This window comes from Malaclemys terrapin, chromosome 3, assembly GCF_027887155.1.
Source record: "Malaclemys terrapin pileata isolate rMalTer1 chromosome 3, rMalTer1.hap1, whole genome shotgun sequence".
Taxonomy (NCBI): Eukaryota; Metazoa; Chordata; order Testudines; family Emydidae; genus Malaclemys; species Malaclemys terrapin.
Window position 1 is genome coordinate 15,271,407 of NC_071507.1, and position 17,534 is coordinate 15,288,940.

Genomic DNA, 17,534 nt, shown 5'->3' on the forward strand with positions numbered 1-17,534 from the left:
AACAAGAAGAGAAGATAAAGTATGAAGAACTCTAACACAAAGTGAAATGATGATGGTAAACTAGAGCAAAGCCAATCCCAGTGATTATTAGTGCAATCCCTAAGGGTATGAATGAGTAGCTCAAGAACACATTAGGAGTGCAAGACACCACGATCAGTGGCCTCCAAAAGACAGTGCTCTTAGACATTGTGAGAATTTCAAGGAAAGTCAAAGAGAACGAGTGCATCTGAGCACTTAAAATGCAGGAATTCTCCGACAGGTTTCACAGAACTCTTGACTACTCAAACCTACAGAGTCGGTTCGGGATCAGGATATATTGGTGACTTACAGGGATAAATTTTGGACAGTAACTTCCCCTTTTTATGCTTAAAGATCTTGTATGTTGTGAAGGCCATTTGTTTAAAAGAAATCCCCATGATATAATAGAAACTAATAATAGTAATAATACAATAACAATACCATCACCTTGTTTTTATACAGCTCTTTTCATCAGTAGATCTCAAAGCACTTTACAAAGATAGGCTAACGCAAGTTCCTGTATAATTACAAAAGCAAGGAGGGCAATTTTAAATTTGATTTTGAAATGCAAGTGGAACCAGTGGAATTCTCTGAGAATGAGGTGATCTGCCTGAGTTCTTTGTAGCTACTCCTCCTAGTTTTCTCCTACTATATAGTCTATGAGAAGAAATATTGCAGTATATCTGTATCATTGTAGCTAGGTATTTAAATATATATATATATATATATATATATATATATATATATATATATATATATATATATATATATATATATATATATTTTAAGGGAAAAAACTCAATTTTTTTTCATGTCAACTAATGGACCACTAAGTAAGTCAGTCCCAGAGGGCTTTTTAGAACAGCGGAATTAACACATCTCCAGTTGTTTGATTAAGGTACCACTGTTAAAAATGTTGCCCAAACATTAGAGCTACTAATATTTTAAAATTAATTTCTAAGTAAAGGTATAGGGCTTCACAGTTTGCCTTTGAACTATGCAGCATTTATCTGTCTTTCTGGTCACAACATGAATCCCTTTTGGGTGAAAGCTATTGATTTGAAGGTTAAAATAAATTCATCTTGCTGGGCTCTAATGTAATTTGTTGGAAGCTGGCCTTGGGAAACTTTCTGACATTTACTACATATGCTCTTCATTGGGTATTCATAGTGCAATAATGTTTGAATGGCTGAGTTCTTTACCTCCATGATCATTATTAAACATGGCATTTCTTAACACATTGTGCCTTGTGAGTTCTTTGTAGCTTTGTAGCTGAGGTTTACATTAGCAATCTATAGGCTACTGAATTGAGCAGATGTGCTCTCCTACAGTGGATAAAACAATATCTAGTTATTTGTGCTCTGGTAGGGTATGTACAAGAGCGAATACAAATCCTCTACTAGTAAGCCTAGATTTCTCTTTACTCGATATTTTAAAAAACGTCTATATTGTTCACAGCAATACAGCTAACTGAGGAGTACAGAACAAGTTTCAGGACAAGGTTATAGTGAAATCACTGAGCCTTTGCCAAGAAGCTTGTGTTAAAGATCTGCTGTGGAAGTAATTCCACAGAATTTAACTTTGGTCCAAAACTAGATTAAAGACAGCCATAAAATCCATGGCCACCTGTCTCCAGTTCAAATTGGAGTTGGAGAAAAGGGAAGGACTTTGCATTTCTACTCTGGGAAAGTGTACAGTGCCATTATTTTGATCTCATAATACCACACGATGTATTCTCATAGGATTTCAAACATCAAATCTGTTGAGAATGCTTTCTCTTAAAAAGCTTTTATCGAATTAATCTAACAATGTCTGTTTAGGCCCAGATCAAGGGCAAGGAATAGCAGAGAGCCCAGCTGACTCCACTTTCCCCCTGCAAAACCCTGAGTGAAACTAGCTGTGTTTTACCTCCTGAAACACAAAGGAATTTCAATGGTTCTAAGTGTTTTCATCAGAATCATCCAGGCCTTCTTATTGGCCGTAGGATCCTTGGACTGTTGTTTCTTGGATATATGTATGCATGGCAAACTCTGACCATATAAGGAGCTCAAATGAAGTACAAATCCAGAAATTACATTGAGGAAAAATTGCCTCCTTTGCAACATTAAGTCTGGCTTTTACCATGTTACACTGAGCTATGCTCAAGATGAGTAAGCAATTAGCTCATTATTCAAGGCTGCAGTGCCACTACTATACATTAAAGTTGAGCATCGGCCTGCTAAACCCAGGGTTGTGAGCTCAATCCTTGAGGGGGCCATTTAGGGATCTGGGGCAAAAATCTGTCTGGGGATTAGTCCTGCTCTGAGCAGGGGGTTGGACTAGATGACCTCCTGAGGTCCCTTCCAACCCTGATATTCTATGACTTCAGCAGTTTATAACTTTCTCAAAAAGTTTTAATCTAAATTGAAGCATGTTTGGTGCCAACACAGCTCCTGGGAAGATTTTGGTGACTTGAGGTTGTCTGAAGAAGGGATGTGATACTCTCAAGAGTTCTGCAATCAGGGGAGAGCGTTTGGTCATACATTGTTTGAGTTACTGGGGAGTGGAATATGAGAGGGTGAGTTGGGGCCAGGGAGTACATATTACAGAATGTGGATGGGAGGGATTGGTACATAAATGGTTTGGGGGACAAATATTTAGGGAGGGAGCTCATCCTCTGGCCTTCATGAGACATCCCTTGATTTTACCATCATCTTGCAGAGCCCCTTCCATACCTTAGCATAGAACTTGGGCCCAGCTGCCTCTATGATACACCACTTGCACATCTCACTGTTTGTTTGCTTTGACTGCTGCTTTCTCATTGAAATTTGCAGTGCAAGTGAAGGGCTTGATCTAGGAAGCCTCAAATGCTCTTGAGACAGAATAGAAGAAGAGAGGAAAGCAGGCAGATGGCATGGAGAGAAACAGGGAGTGGGAAACAGGATGGAAGAAAGGTCTGGGGTCACAAGATGGTGAAGAGGAAAAGTAAGAGGTGGGAAGGGAAAACAGATAAGGGAGCTGGATAAAACCCTGGCTTCAATAAAAGGGGCCTGGACACTCAGACTGTCTCTCAAAAATAACAAGGAGTCTGGTGGCACCTTAAAGACTAACAGATTTATTTGGGCATAAGCTTTCGTAGGTAAAAAACCCACTTCTTCAGATGCATCTCAAGTGAGGTTTTTTACCCATGAAAGCTTCTGGCCAAATAAATCTGTTAGGCCTGGTTCACACTAACCCCCCACTTCGAACTAAGATACGCAACTTCAGCTACGTGAATAACATAGCTGAAGTTGAAGTACCTTAGTTCGAACTTACCACGGGTCCAGATGTGGCAGGCAGGCTCCCCCATCGACTCCGCATACTCCTCTCGTGGAGCAGGAGTACCGGTGTCGACGGTGAGCACTTCCGGGATCAATCCCAGAAGATGGATTGCTTACCGCTGGACCCGGAGGTAAGTATAGACGTACCCTTAGTCTTTAAGGTGCCACCGGACTCCTTGTTGTTTTTGTGGATACAGACTAACACAGCTACCCCCTGATGCTTGACATCTCTCAAAAATGGGAATCACAATACACTGGGGCAGCTGGTAACTTAATTTTTCTATGCATGCACCCTTAAATGGACATGTAGTATTTTGTACTACTGCATACATGGTCTGTAATGAAAGACTCTGTTGTAATACATACACTCCAAGAGGCAGAGTTAAGATTGTTGTTTGAACCATAACTCTGACACTTCTGACTTTTGCCTGATTCACTTCTCAGAGTTAGTGTTGCATTGACACTGTAATTTACATATAGGGTGGTCATTGATTTTGCTTTTGTTTTGAGTGGTTAAACAATGCCCAGGCCTAATAAAACCTTCTTTGCTAATGATTCTTCCTTGGGTCACAAATTTAAAATTAAAGCGGCATAATGCAAAAGTTCAGTATATGTTTACAAGCAAAAGAAAACAAAACCGTTAACTCCGTTTTCAAGTACTTAGAGCCCTATCCAATTCCTGAACTCATGGCAAGATTCCCATTGATGTCAGTAGAAACTGAATCAAATCCACTGTTAATATACTGAGGCTTCGCTACAATTTATCAGGGGGGCATTGCATTTACTAAAAAATTTAAACCACCCTGATATTAATTATTCAGAAAATGACAACATCTTAAAGACCATGGTTAAAGATGATGGATTGACTTTATCATTTACAATGAAGGAGTTTACTTTAAAATAATAATAATTAGCAGTTACAGAGAGAGGGCTTTCCATTCAAGATTCTTAATACATTTTAAAAGCATTAATTTAACCTCATAAAATCTCTAAGTATTAGTATTTCTATTTTACACATAATGAAACAGACTCAGCAAGATTAAGGGCTAAACTTGTAGTATTAAGTGTGTATGGCTGCATATATACACGTGTGCCTGACTCGCTCATACACGCAAATATGCAAGGAGCCCATGCAGATCAGGTTTTTACAAGCACACATAGCCCATTAGGCATTGAACTAGCCACATGCACATAAAAATACTTGACTTTCGCGTGTACATTAGCATTTGCATTCACAATCAGATATGTACAAATGTAAACTCACAGTTATAATCTTCCATTTTTGACAGTCTGCCCCCCAAAAAACTTGCCTAGCCCAAGTTCACACAACTTTTTTAACTCCAAAGCCTATGTCTTAACCACAAGATCATCCTACTCTCTTATCATGTGACAATAGGAAAGGATCACAGAAAGAGATGATTTGCTCTGACACTCAGCAAAGAACAGCATTGGAATAAGGAAAATGGTATTATACATATTACAGATAAAGCTGCAGTGATGGGCAACCTGCGGCCCGCAGGGCACATGCAGCCCTCAGGGTAATATGCTGGCGGGCCGTGAGACAGTTTGTTTACATCGACCGTCCGCAGGCATGGCTGCCCGCAGCTCTCAGTGGCCGCAGTTCGCCATTCCTGGCTAATGGGAGCTGCTGGAAACGGCGTCAGCATGTCCCTGCAGCCCGCACCGCTTCCCGCAGTTCCCATCGGCCGGGAACGGCAAACCGCGGCCACTGGGAGCTGCGGGCGGCCATGCCGGCGGATGGTCAATGTAAACAAACTGTCTCACGACCTGCCAGCGGATTACCCTGGCGGGCCGCAGATTGCCCACCACTGGCTGCTATGCTCTTTCTTTCTCTCTTACATAGGGCTCTTGCCTAGAAACTTCTCCGGACTTCCCCGCCCTCTGAATTCTGCTACAAATTTAAAGAAACAGAACAGTCTCCATATCTTTACACGTCTCTTTAAAGAGATTAAGTGAAAACACAAGAAATGATCAAGCCTTCTACTTTGCGGGGGGAAGAGAGGTGCAAGTTGTTTTGCCTAGCTTGCTGAGCTACTGGTGGCCCAACTATGGGCACAGTCCTGCAATCTTTACTCACATAGATATTTCTTACTCAAATGCCAAGTCCCATTGACTGCACCAGACCTACTTTAGAGCCAGATGGTGAAGCCCCCCTTGCTCAGACTGGAGAGCATTTATCTCACCTGAGTACTTCCAGAGGCCTCAAAAAGTGAATCCCATTGTCTTCACCGGGACTACTTGAGGGAGTAAATGCTCAGCCAGGTGAGTAAGGTTTCCACAATCTGGTCCTTAATAAATAAAGTTTACTTGTGTGAATAAGGATTTCAGGATCAGGACCCTTCGCACCTGATCTCATTACAATGTGCATGGAATTCATTAACCCTTTTTCTTATTTTCTATAAAATTGTGGTGATTTACTCTCTTTTGCTTTGCAGCCCGCACATTGACCCAATTCTCACTTCTATACCCAAAGGCAAAGCAATGCTGTTTTCATAAGCTTACCTTCTTCCCCACAAATAAAGACCACCACCTCCTTTTCCAAGAAAACAATTCAAATTAACCAATAACCCCCTACAAGTATAACATCGTGGTGATGCAGAACAAGTATTGATTAAAACAAAAAGGGCTTTTTAAAAAAAGCATTAATTCTTACCAACTCCCGTAGTTATTGATTCTGCATCAATGTCGTTAGCTTTTTTCTTTGCCACTTCAGCTAGTGCCAATTCACCCTTATCTACTGCAAGGTAATGGATGTCCTTTAGAAATAAAGCAAAATAAAAGATTAATCTAAAATGAATCAGACAAGTAACAAAGGAGAATTTGAAAGAAAGAGGCTCTTTTCTTGCTTAGATCGCAAACACAAATGGAACAGATGAACCAACTGTTATATTTTAATTTTCTTTGTACTATTCTTTCCCTATGCAAATTTATTAACTCTACTCACGTTGTTGAAAGAAAAGTCTCTGGTTAATACATAAAACACTGACCCTCCATGAGCTGATGAAAGTCAGGCTGATGACTTTGCATGTATAACTGAAACTTTAGCTGGATGCATTAGGAGTCTGGTGTAGCTGTCCTGACATGAACTGAAGAGGGATTGGCTGGAAGGTGGTTTGCCTGTCTTGTTTGTGAGGCCATGTTCTTTACATCTAACCAAAAGCGCAGGATGACTCCTGATCTAATGCTAATGTTTGTGATGCAGCATTTCCATATGAGAGTTTTGGGCTAAAGCTATGCTGGAATAGGTTTCAGTGTAATGATTGTCCTATTGCATAGTAAATTCTTTGTGTGAGGTGATTCTCACTGCAATGATACTGGAGGTACAGTACAGAGACTAACAGTGCTCAGTGACTTGAACATTCAAATAGATGATGAGATTTCTGAGTCAACTCAGGATTTCATGGCCACTATGACAACCATGGGTTTAATCGCAGATGACTGTAGGCTAAGCTCATATAGTTGGCCACACTGGATCAGAGCGCTGTATATTATTCCCAACTCATGGGCCCATCGTTGCCTCCTGTAATTTGAGGTCAGTGTCCACCTGTCCTTAAGGGAAGAGGGATCTGTTTTGATGGTCTAACCTTTGAGGGTAATGCCTCTCTGACATGGATGTGCACCAACAGCCAGGCACAGTTTTGCTTACTGTAGTAAATGAAGAGTACTTCCTTGTAACTGAGGTTCTACGAGGAGAAGTCTGCCTCGTCACACTCATGGGATGTGCTAGCTGGTGCAGCTCTGATGGTGGAACCTTAGCTAGCCATGCCCACTGGAGGGCTCACATGCCCCCTCCTGTCCCTACCCTCACTGTTTCAGAATGTTTGAGGGGTGAGGCTATAAAAGGGGAAGTGGCGCTCACACTGCCTCAGCTCCTTCTACTGCCTCCTCAGGTCTGTGTTGTAATTAGGACTCTAACGAAGAGGGGAAGATGGGTGGGAAGTGTGACCATGCAGAGTCCATCTTGAAAAACCTCTGTTACAAGTAAGTAACCACAGAGTGGCTTCTGCACATTCCCACTCATGGGCTAGACTGGCTAGCAGTACTCCTTCAAAGGAAGATGAAATGAGGAGTTCTAGTGAAAATGCAACTGTAGGACTGCACTGCCAAATTGAACATCTGACCTAGAGGCTAGATCCAAGGCATGCTGCTCTGTGAAAAGTATGGATGAACCTCCAAGTAGCAGTTTTCCAGATTTCTACAATTGGCGTAAGTCTGAGATATGCAGACGATGCCACCTTAGCCTAGTAAAGTGTGAGACTTAATTCCCTGGGGAAGAGGTATTGAAGCCAAAAAAGTATGTCTCCTGAATGAAGCGTCTAATCCATCTAGACAACAATTGTCAAGAAATAGGTTACCCTTTTTTATTTTCTGCACAGGAAAATAGGAGAACATCTAAAGTTCTTTGTCCTATCTAAAGAGTAAGCCAAAGCTCTGTTTACTTCTAAATCATTCTAGTAGTATGTGTAGCATGGCTTCAGCCCTATGGGCAAGAGGTTTGGGGCAAAAAAGATGGAAGATTGAAAGATGAAATAAAGAACATTCTCCCAGAGGTTCATAAGGTTGTTTCATTAATTGTGTGAGAACCAAGTTAAGATCCCACAGTGGAGGGATCCCCTTCATGGGGGATCGCTAGGTAAATTCCTTTACTGACTCATGTGTGAATACTGACTTATTGTTAACCAGAGTGTGAAAACCAATACGTCTGATAAACAGCGTTTAATCAAGGATAAAGACAGAACAGGAATTTTGAGATTAAGCATGATTTGGACTGGGTCTGATGAAGGAGGTATGCTATTTTCAACTGCCCACATAGAGAACACATTTTAACACACTCCATTTTCTAGTTGATTCTTTCCTAGAATTAATTAAAATAGTTTGTACATCAGCTGAACATGAAAGCTTGAAGTTAGTTAGAAACCTATCGTCCACGCTGTCAGCTGGAGAGAGTTTGGGTCTGGGTAACAGACTCAACTGCTCTGGTGGGTCAATAAATCTAGATAGACCGGAAGGGTCTTGAAGTTCCCTGTCAACAGGTGGAGCAGGATTGGGAACCCTTGTTGCCTGGCACAAGCCAAGGTGATTAGAATAATACTGGTCTTGTCCGGCTTTATCTTGTGTATGACCTTCAGCATGGGGGTGGGGGAAAGTACCCAAGAACCCTTGATTCCATAGTAGGAGAAATGCATCTGAGATCAAATGATTGTCTATCCCCATCCTCAGATCAAACATCTGACACCTCATATTTATTTGGTTGCTAATAGGTTTATGGCTGGGTGTTCCCACTGTACAGATTCCCTGTGCTTCTGATGTCTTCAGGGACCACTCTTGTGTATCCACGTTGACCCTACTGGGTTGATCTACTAGGTCATTGTTCTTTCCTGCATATATAGTGCTATCAGAAATACACTATGAGTAATGCACCATTCGCATAATAGCACTTCCCTGCAGAGCTAGGGAGAGTGGGCTCCTCCCTGCTTGTTTATATAATAAACTGCTGTGGGACTGTCTGTGACCACTTGAACAATCTTGTGTTGAACAGGAAGTAGAAAAGCCTTTAACACCCAATGAATTCTAGAAGGTTTTTGTGGAATCTTGTCTTGGGAGTCAATGACTTCTTGCATTGAAGGTGTGGCAATGAGCTCCCATCCTACATTGGATGTATCCATAGTGACAGTCACTGATGGTGCTGGAGGGCTGTACTGTACATCCTGGAACACATTTTATGGTTGAGTTCACCACTGTAACGATAGCAGCACCTTTGTCAGAATGATTAGTTTCTGATACATGCCATTTATGCTCTGTCTGTAGTTGGCGAACAGCCAGTGTTGAAGGGTTCTCATCTTTAGATGAGCATATGGAATGACATAGGTTATTAATTAATCAGAGGTAGAATATTACTTGCTGAGATGATTGAGTTTGTAGACTGTGTGTAGCAACTTGGATGGTTTCAAATCTTTCTTGAGGAAGAAGAGCTCTGTTAGCTGATGATAGGTATTGATTTAGTCCATTCCAGATCAGATTTTTTTGATTTATCAGGAACCTCGGATTTTCAAAAAGGATACAATATGAGAAAATGGCTTTGCAAAGATGATTTTCTGATTATGTTTTTTTATTAAGCAATTATCCAAGTAAAGATAAGCATGTATCCCTTTCCTTCGCAAGTAAGCGGTTACCACTGACAGGCAGTTTGAATATCCTGAGGGTGGCAGACAGGCCAAACAGAAGGACTTTGTATTGATAATGGTTGTTTCCTACTGTAAAGCTGAGGTATTTGTCATGGAATTTCTTAATGAAGATATTTAGTTTCCTTAGATCCATGATTGATCAGAGACCACCACCTTTTTTGGGAACCAAGAAGTATCTTGAATAGAACCCTTTCCTTCTGAATTCCATTTGGACCTCCTCCACCACTTCTATTTTGAGAAGAGCCAGAACCTCTGATCTCAACAGACTCTTGTGAGAGGGGTCCCTGAACAAGGAGGGGAGTAGGGGATTGGAAAGAATCTCAAGCTATATTGGATACCAACTGTGGATTATTCTAATTTAAACTGTCAAATGTGGGACCTGGGGCTTGGTCCTAAAGACATTACAGAAGGTTGTTTGCCTCTTGTCTTGATTTAAAATTACTTCTTTGTTGAGAAGAGTGCTGTGGATCTCCTTGGATACTTCAGATAATAGTGTCTCCTCTACATCAGGTATAAAAGAAGAGAAGGAAGGGTACTGTTGCCTTTGACATCTGGAGAGGGACATCCCTGGTTTTCTTCCTGGTTGCTAAGAAATGCCCAGAGACCCGGCAGTATATCTAGTCTCTTTCATTCTTTCTAGTTCTCTTTGGTCCTGATACTGAAAAGACCCTCGCCTTCAAAACGGAGATCCTCAACTTTTGCTTTGGTTTCTGGTGGCAGTCCTGACAATTAAAGACAAGCTGTCACAAGGTGCTCCCTTTGCTACCCAGTGTGCCATGCTGCCTGGCCCGTTTGCATGGTCTCTTATTCACAACATACTCACAGTCTGTTCCTTTCTGCCATGTGTCCCTTTAATCTCAGATTCCAGGCACTGCAGAACCTAGCAGGAGGATCCTTCCACCCAGCTATCTCAGCCACACCCAGCTCACTCTCTGAGCTCCCCTCTTTACTTCCCATTCCTGCCAATTGTATAACTTCCCCTGGCTGAGCTAATTAACTCATTAGCCTTATCATTGCCCACAAGTGTCAACAATCCCCACATTACAGGCTAATTGATCCCAATTAAGCCTGTGATTCTCAGTTACACAATTACCTAAGTGAGCACTGTCACACAGGCAAACCTTCTCATTAAAGTAGCAGACAAAGCACCTCTGACCACAGAATCTGAGGAGTCAAAGATCACCTTGAAGACATATTTTTCCATTTGCTGAGTTTCCATTATGATCACATTTGCCAAACTTCCTCCGCTTGTCAGGAAGGAATTTGGAGGATATTAATAATTTTTCCCAAAGGTGATATTGGAAGTGAGCCATGACAGCTCGATAGTTTGCTGCCCTTAAACCTAAAGTGGAGGAAGAGAAAACTTTTTTCCCCATCTTTCTCTGACGGACTAGAATGGATCAACCCCCTTTCTGACCTTTAGATAGCTGCCTCTACTACCAGGAAGTATGGGGCAGGATGGGTATGAAAACACTCTTGGGGAATTTATCTGCTTGTTGCCTGGAAAGTGACTGGATTAGATGAGATGAGCTTAGTTGGGTGTAAAAGCCCATCCAATAAAAGCAGAAAAAATCTGATGGAGGAATGAGAGCCAAAGATGTCAAACACTGGGTGTGAAGTTTCTTCTATGGCAGATGTTGGTAACTTCAGTGTGGATGCCATCCTGACATGTAATTGCACCCGCAGACCGAGATTATGCAGAAGACACTCAGATGTTCTGATCGGGAGATGTCTGGTTGTCAGCGTCAGGATCTGCATCCTACATCCCTTGTGTCATGTTCTTCTTCTGATATTGCATCAGCAATCACAGTAGGAGACTGTGTTACTTTTCTGGGTTTCACAGATCAATCTGGTAGCTTTAGATACTTAGGAATTAAACCCTGAGGTCCCAAAGGGGGTTGCATTTGCTCAGAATAAAATATATGATATGGATCCAGGTCTGAAGGAGTTGGCCAAAGGGGCCACGTTGGCTATGGATGCATATGCCAGTTGGACTAATACTCACCCACTGGATCTGGCTCATAATCCTAGCCACAAAGTAGAAATGGTTGGGATTTTGAATGTCTCTTGTTCAGGGGTGTGCACAAGGAGGGCAATGCTCCCCAATAATTGGCTGGGGCACAGAACTCCTCCAGCCCTGGGGTCATGGCAGTGCGAGTGAGCTCCTCGGGCCACAGAGGGAGCTGACTGCTTCTCCGGCCCCATGGCCATGAGGGGAGAGCGAACTTCTCTGGCCCTGGGACCACGGGGGAGAGTGAACTCCTTGAGCCCCGGGCCATGATGGGGGCACAGAACACCATCAAATTTTTATTTCTGGGCACATCCCTGCTTTTGTTTAAATTGTGGATGGCTTGAGGAAAGAGGAAGAACCTCTAATTCCATTTGCAGGAGTGTTTCCAATCTTGGATCCAGTGCAGAAGGTAGAGGTGAAAGCAATGGTCCTGCAAGGATAGTATTAGTGACAGCAGCTTGGTCAGAGAACCAAAAGGTGCCTTGGAAGGGGGGATCTGCCATACAGGAATCTTCAAAAGGATGCCAAAGTTAACTTAAAAGTGGTAAAAACCACCCATCTGAAAGTGTAAATGCTAACCGTGTGCAATCTTAACCATCTAAAACCTAAGCAAAAAGTTTCATAATGCACTTTTATTTAAACACAATTTGGATTGAAGGTCCAGAGAGGTTCCAAGTCCATCGCTGATGGTGGCTGGAAGGAACTGAGTGGCCGGAGGGCCGAGTCCCCTTTCATAGCCTTGCCCATAGAATATTCAGGAACAGTGAGGGGTGGCCCAGGAGGGGAGCTGTGAGCACTCCAATGGGCACTACTAGTTAAGGTCCTATCATCAGAACTGCACTCACTGGCACAACTCATGAGCGGGAATATACAGAAGCTACTCAGAGAACACTTATTTCACATGTGGCAAAAGCAAAACACCTTCTCATTATCTTTTATCGTAAAGATAAAAATCCAAAGAGATATTTTATTCTGCACTCTAACTGCATGCAGGAATGTAAAGGGAATGGAATCTTTCCTTGAGACAGTGTCTCCAAGTAAAAAAGCCATGGCTATCTCCCAGACTCAGAGAGCTTCTGGTGAGAATATCCTTCTACATCTGTCAGAGGGGTAGCCGTGTTAGTCTGAATCTGTAAAAAGCAACAGAGGGTCCTGTGGCACCTTTAAGACTAACAGAAGTATTGGAGCATAAGCTTTTGTGGGTGAATGCCCACTTCATCAGACGCAAGTGTTATCTGATGAAGTGGGCATTCACCCACGAAAGCTTATTCTCCAATACTTCTGTTAGTCTTAAAGGTGCCACAGGACCCCCTGTTGCCTTCTACATCTGGATTTTCTGACACCTTAATTTAGTGGACAAAAACCCTAATGGCACAAGCTGAAGGGTAACAGTTCTGGAAGACAGGTTTCAGAGTGGTAGCCGTGTTAGTTTGTATCAGCAAAAAGAACTAGGAGTACTTGAGTCACCTTAGAGACTAACACATTTATTTGAGCATAAGCTTTCGTAGGCTAAAGCCCACTTCATCAGATGCATGCATGCTTTAGCCCACGAAAGCTTATGCTCAAATAAATTTGTTAGTCTCTAAGGTGCCACAAGTACTCCTAGTTCCGGAAGAGGAGCAGAAGATAGAGAGATGAAAAGAAATATGAGACTGACAGAAAGGAAAAAGAGGGGGAAAGACAACAGCCATATTCCAAAAACATTTCCCCCCTAATTCTGTAAAAAAATAAATAAGATTTAAGGAACAAAATGTCACCTAACTAATTTTTCATTAAAATCTCTCTCTTTCTCTGTATGTTACCATCAGTTTCACAGATCTTCTCCCTTTGTCATCCCTTACCATGCTTGTGACCCTTTGGCTTGCTCTGCATTAGCTTGTCAACCTTAAAGCATATAGGGAAAGACGAATGACTGCTTGAAAAGATGGCTTGTCAAATACTCATTTGTCTCCCCCACGTCTAATGGCACCAACAGTAATATTGAAATTAAAGTACATGAGTGGAAGAGCCAGGAGCATCAGAAAAAACACTAGTGAAGGGTGAAGGGTCAAGGAGGAGGAACTAAAGTTCCTCAGAATGAAGGGGTGCGGACTTTCAGAATCCTAAAGTCTGGATGTTTTTGGATCATCTTCTGAGCACAAACACAGGTGTGATTTAACAAGAATGTGGCAAGTGTCTTGGGGCAAAGTAATTAGTTAGAAACTTGCTGCAAACACTGTACTTCCTCTGTGTAGAGGGGCCTGAGTCACAAAAGTTATGATGTTTATCAAGATTTAAAAGTTTAAAGACCTGAAGAAGAGCTTTGTGTAGGCTCAAAAGCTTGTCTCTCTCACCAACAGAAGTTGGTCCAATAAAAGATATTACCTCATTCCACTTGTCTCTCTAAAAGTTGATACTGTCAGCTTACTCAAGATAACAGCTATAAATTAGATGGCTCTGGGATGAGTCATTTGCATGTATGGCTAGGATCTACTCTGACATCTACAGATTACGGGGGAAATTTGGGAGTTGGGAGCCTAATTGTCCTTTGTGCCTTTAAAATTTCCCCATATATTAAGTTTAGGGGTTCTGGTTTTCAATATAAACTGAATATAACAATGACTGTAGATTTTCAAGAATTCATTTTAAATAATATAAGGTGGAGAGCAATTTTATTAAAAATAAACCAAATATGGCAAGATTCCCTTAAAGGGATTTTCAACAGAAATTTCATCTTGTAAACTTACAATCAGTATTTACTTCCTGTTCATGCTCTCTGCAATTTCATTCCAGCTCATGTAGCCACATGAGGAGCAGATTTTGTTTAGGTGGTTACAGTGTTGAAACTTAAGATGTAAACAATAAAATGAGACTGCTTAAAATGTATGATTATTTAAAAAAACAAAACAATGTTTGTGTGATTTTTATTGATAATGAAACCACCAATTTCTGCCCAGATGTATGCAGCTGAGATTCATAAACCCGTAAAACCAGTTTTGTTTTAAAGGAATTTACAAGACACTAAAATATCCAAAACCAAACACTAAAATGAGTAAAAATAGAAACCAAACCCTACAATCCCTAATTCTATACATACATATATTTATATATTATTTATATTTATATATGTATATATTTAATTATAACAATTTTTCAGACTCTCAGTCAATGGGTTCCTGGATCAAATGATGATATTACCCAGAGAAAATAGGATTTTCTGTCCAAATCCTCTCCTCTTCTTCCTTCCCCCATGTAGTGATAACACTACAATCTTCTCTGTCACCTGGGCTCAGAATCTGAAGGTCATTTTTGTCTTCTCCCTTTTATTCTCCTCTCACATCAAGACTGTGTCCAGATGTCCAGTTTCTTCCTCTATGAGAGCTTCAAGACTCACCCAATCCTCTGTGTCTAAATAGCTAAAACTCTCAGCCATGTCTCAATCATCGCTTGCCTTGATTACTGCAGAATCTCGTCTCTAGTCTTCCTGACTCTCAACATTGCCCCATACAAGTATATCCAAAATATGGCCACAAAGATTTCTCGCCTGTCATTCTGATTATATCACTCCACTTCTTGAATCACTTCACTAGCTTCTCCTCTATTACATCAAATATAAACTTCTCACATTCACTTATCTACATTACTTTGCTCCTTCTTGCTGATCCGAACTAATCTCTTATTTAGAGTGACCGGATGTCCTGATTTTATAGGGATGGTCCCGATATTCGGGGCTTTGTCTTATATAGGCGCCTATTACTCCCCCACCTCTGTCTCGATTTTTCACACTTGCTATCTGGTCACCTATTACATTCATGCCAGTGATGTGAGTCTCGATACTCCAGTAAGTCTGATTCTTCCACACGCATCTCCATGCCTTTTTCATGCTGCAACCAGTACATGGACTATCCTCCCAACTGTGATCTAGAATGCCGCTCACTCTCATTGTTATACGCCTCCTGAGAATACACTTCTTCTCAGGTGTCCACAAAAATTAAGTCAATAACATTCAGTCACATCTGCACTCTGTGTATAAGAGAACCACCAAGAGGTGTATATCCCTAAACTGGGTACCACCTACACGACTGTATTGCTTTAACCCTAGTCCTTCTTTCCCATGTCTCCTCTCTACTGTTTGTTCCCTCACTCATTTTGTCACATCTAAAATTTAGAATGTGAGCAAATGTATGCAATTAGGGCAGGGAATACGTCTTTGTAGGTTATCATGTAAGTGCATCTCACACTTCTGAGAACTATACAATAATAAGACAGATTGCGAGCATCCAAAGATCAAGTGGGGAAAGGATAAGGTTTGGGATGAAGAATAGTGAGTCCCCAGAATGAAAGGGTGATGCCTTTCAGAATCCCAAAAGTATGGATGTGCTTGGACCAGTTTCTGAGCACAAACAAAGGTGTGATATAACAAGAATGTGCAAGTGCCCTGGGGCAAAGTAATCAGTTAAGAGCTTGCAGCGAACACTGTACATCCTCTGTGTGTAGGTCTGCCGTGGTTGTCAGGCGAGAGGGGCCTGAGTCAAAAAAATTATGATTTTTATCTAGATTAAAAAGTTAAAAGTTTATACTGTCAGCTTACTTGAGATAGCTGAAAATCAGATGGCTCTGGAACAAGTCTGAGCTTACAAATATTTGAATATGTAGCCAGATTCTGTCCACGTACATAATAACGTTTATATCAATTATGTTTAGGGATTCTGGTTTTTAGTTTAAACTGAAAGCAGCACTGATTGTAATTTTTTTTTAAATAATAAAGTCGGTGGGAAAACAACTACAGAAAATGACAACGTTCCTTTAAATGTACTTTCAACAAACAGAAATTTGCACTTTGTTTACTGTAAATTACAGCCTGTATTGCTCCCTGTTCATGTTCTTGGATTTTCTTCTTGGTCCTGTGTGAAGGCACTCAGATAGTACGGTAATGGGGACCCTATCAGCACCTCACATAGATAGAACAGCAGCCTGGTAAGTGGCCTTTTTTCGTGTGGTTATGCAGAGTGCTTTAATGTTGGAAGCAAAAAATAAATATGACAGTTTAAAAAACCCTATTGTAAGTTATTTTAAAATACCCTTTTATATAACTTGTCATACTAATTAAACCACCAATTTCCGCCCAAATGTGTGCAGTCACTCTATATAACAGGAGTCCAGAATTGTCTCTCTCTCTCTGTCTGTCATTTTGACACCTAGAATGTGTGTTGGGTCCGTGTGTAGCATGGGAAATGCTAGAAGTAAGCTGAGAGCTCTTTTTGTTTAGAACATCACCTGGTTCAATCATCACTGAGATTCACGGTCTGTTAACATCTACTTTTTAGACTTCTCAGCCATTTTCACCTTATGTTTTCCGAATTATGCCCATATGACAGCACGGGCTTTCACCTCATATTCAAATTAACCTACCAAATGGGATTTTATTAGGAAATTACAAAACATGAAATGAGGAAAAAAGAGAAACCAAAACCCAGATTCCCTTACTATGTACATCAACGAATGAAAACAAAACGATGTAATAAAATTCTTAACATGATTGTAACAGATTTTTTTCACATAATCAACCAAGAGATTATCACGTCAAATATCACATTACCTATCAGAAACAAGCAGGAAAATAGATTTTCCTGCTGGCTATCAAGAGTATGTCGAAATGGCTGGCTTTTACCATTTAACAATTTGATTAGTTCCAGGAGCTGCTTTTTATGCTCATCTTTGCAACTTATGCAGAGCTAGCCCTCAGTGAGCAGAAGTCATCTGAAACACTGTTGCGCATATGTCTATAGGATATTTCTGGGCAAAATTCCAACATTTCTTCAGAAATTACTTACACTTTCCTCATCAGTGTCTCACCCAAGGTCTGACACTTTTATTAACGTGCCTTTTGCTCGGGTTTCTGCTACCTTTGGTACAGTGGATGGCCTTTTGAATTTTCAGCAGCGGAGAGCTGGAACACACTACAAAAGGATTTAAAGCTAACAACCCTTATATCGCTTGATCTTTTCTGTCATAGATTGG

At 41.1% G+C, this 17,534-nt stretch overlaps 1 protein-coding gene across 3 annotated transcripts in view; it reads right to left on the reverse strand.

The window, feature by feature from the left end:
* The window catches only part of WDPCP (WD repeat containing planar cell polarity effector), a 246,576-nt gene that overhangs the window by 57,901 nt on the left and 171,141 nt on the right, over positions 1-17,534 (reverse strand). For all 3 annotated transcript variants that reach the window (XM_054022335.1, XM_054022337.1, XM_054022338.1), the window contains exon 14: positions 5,992-6,094. In XM_054022335.1, the coding sequence (XP_053878310.1) occupies positions 5,992-6,094 (103 nt within the window). The remainder of the gene's footprint in view (positions 1-5,991; positions 6,095-17,534) is intronic.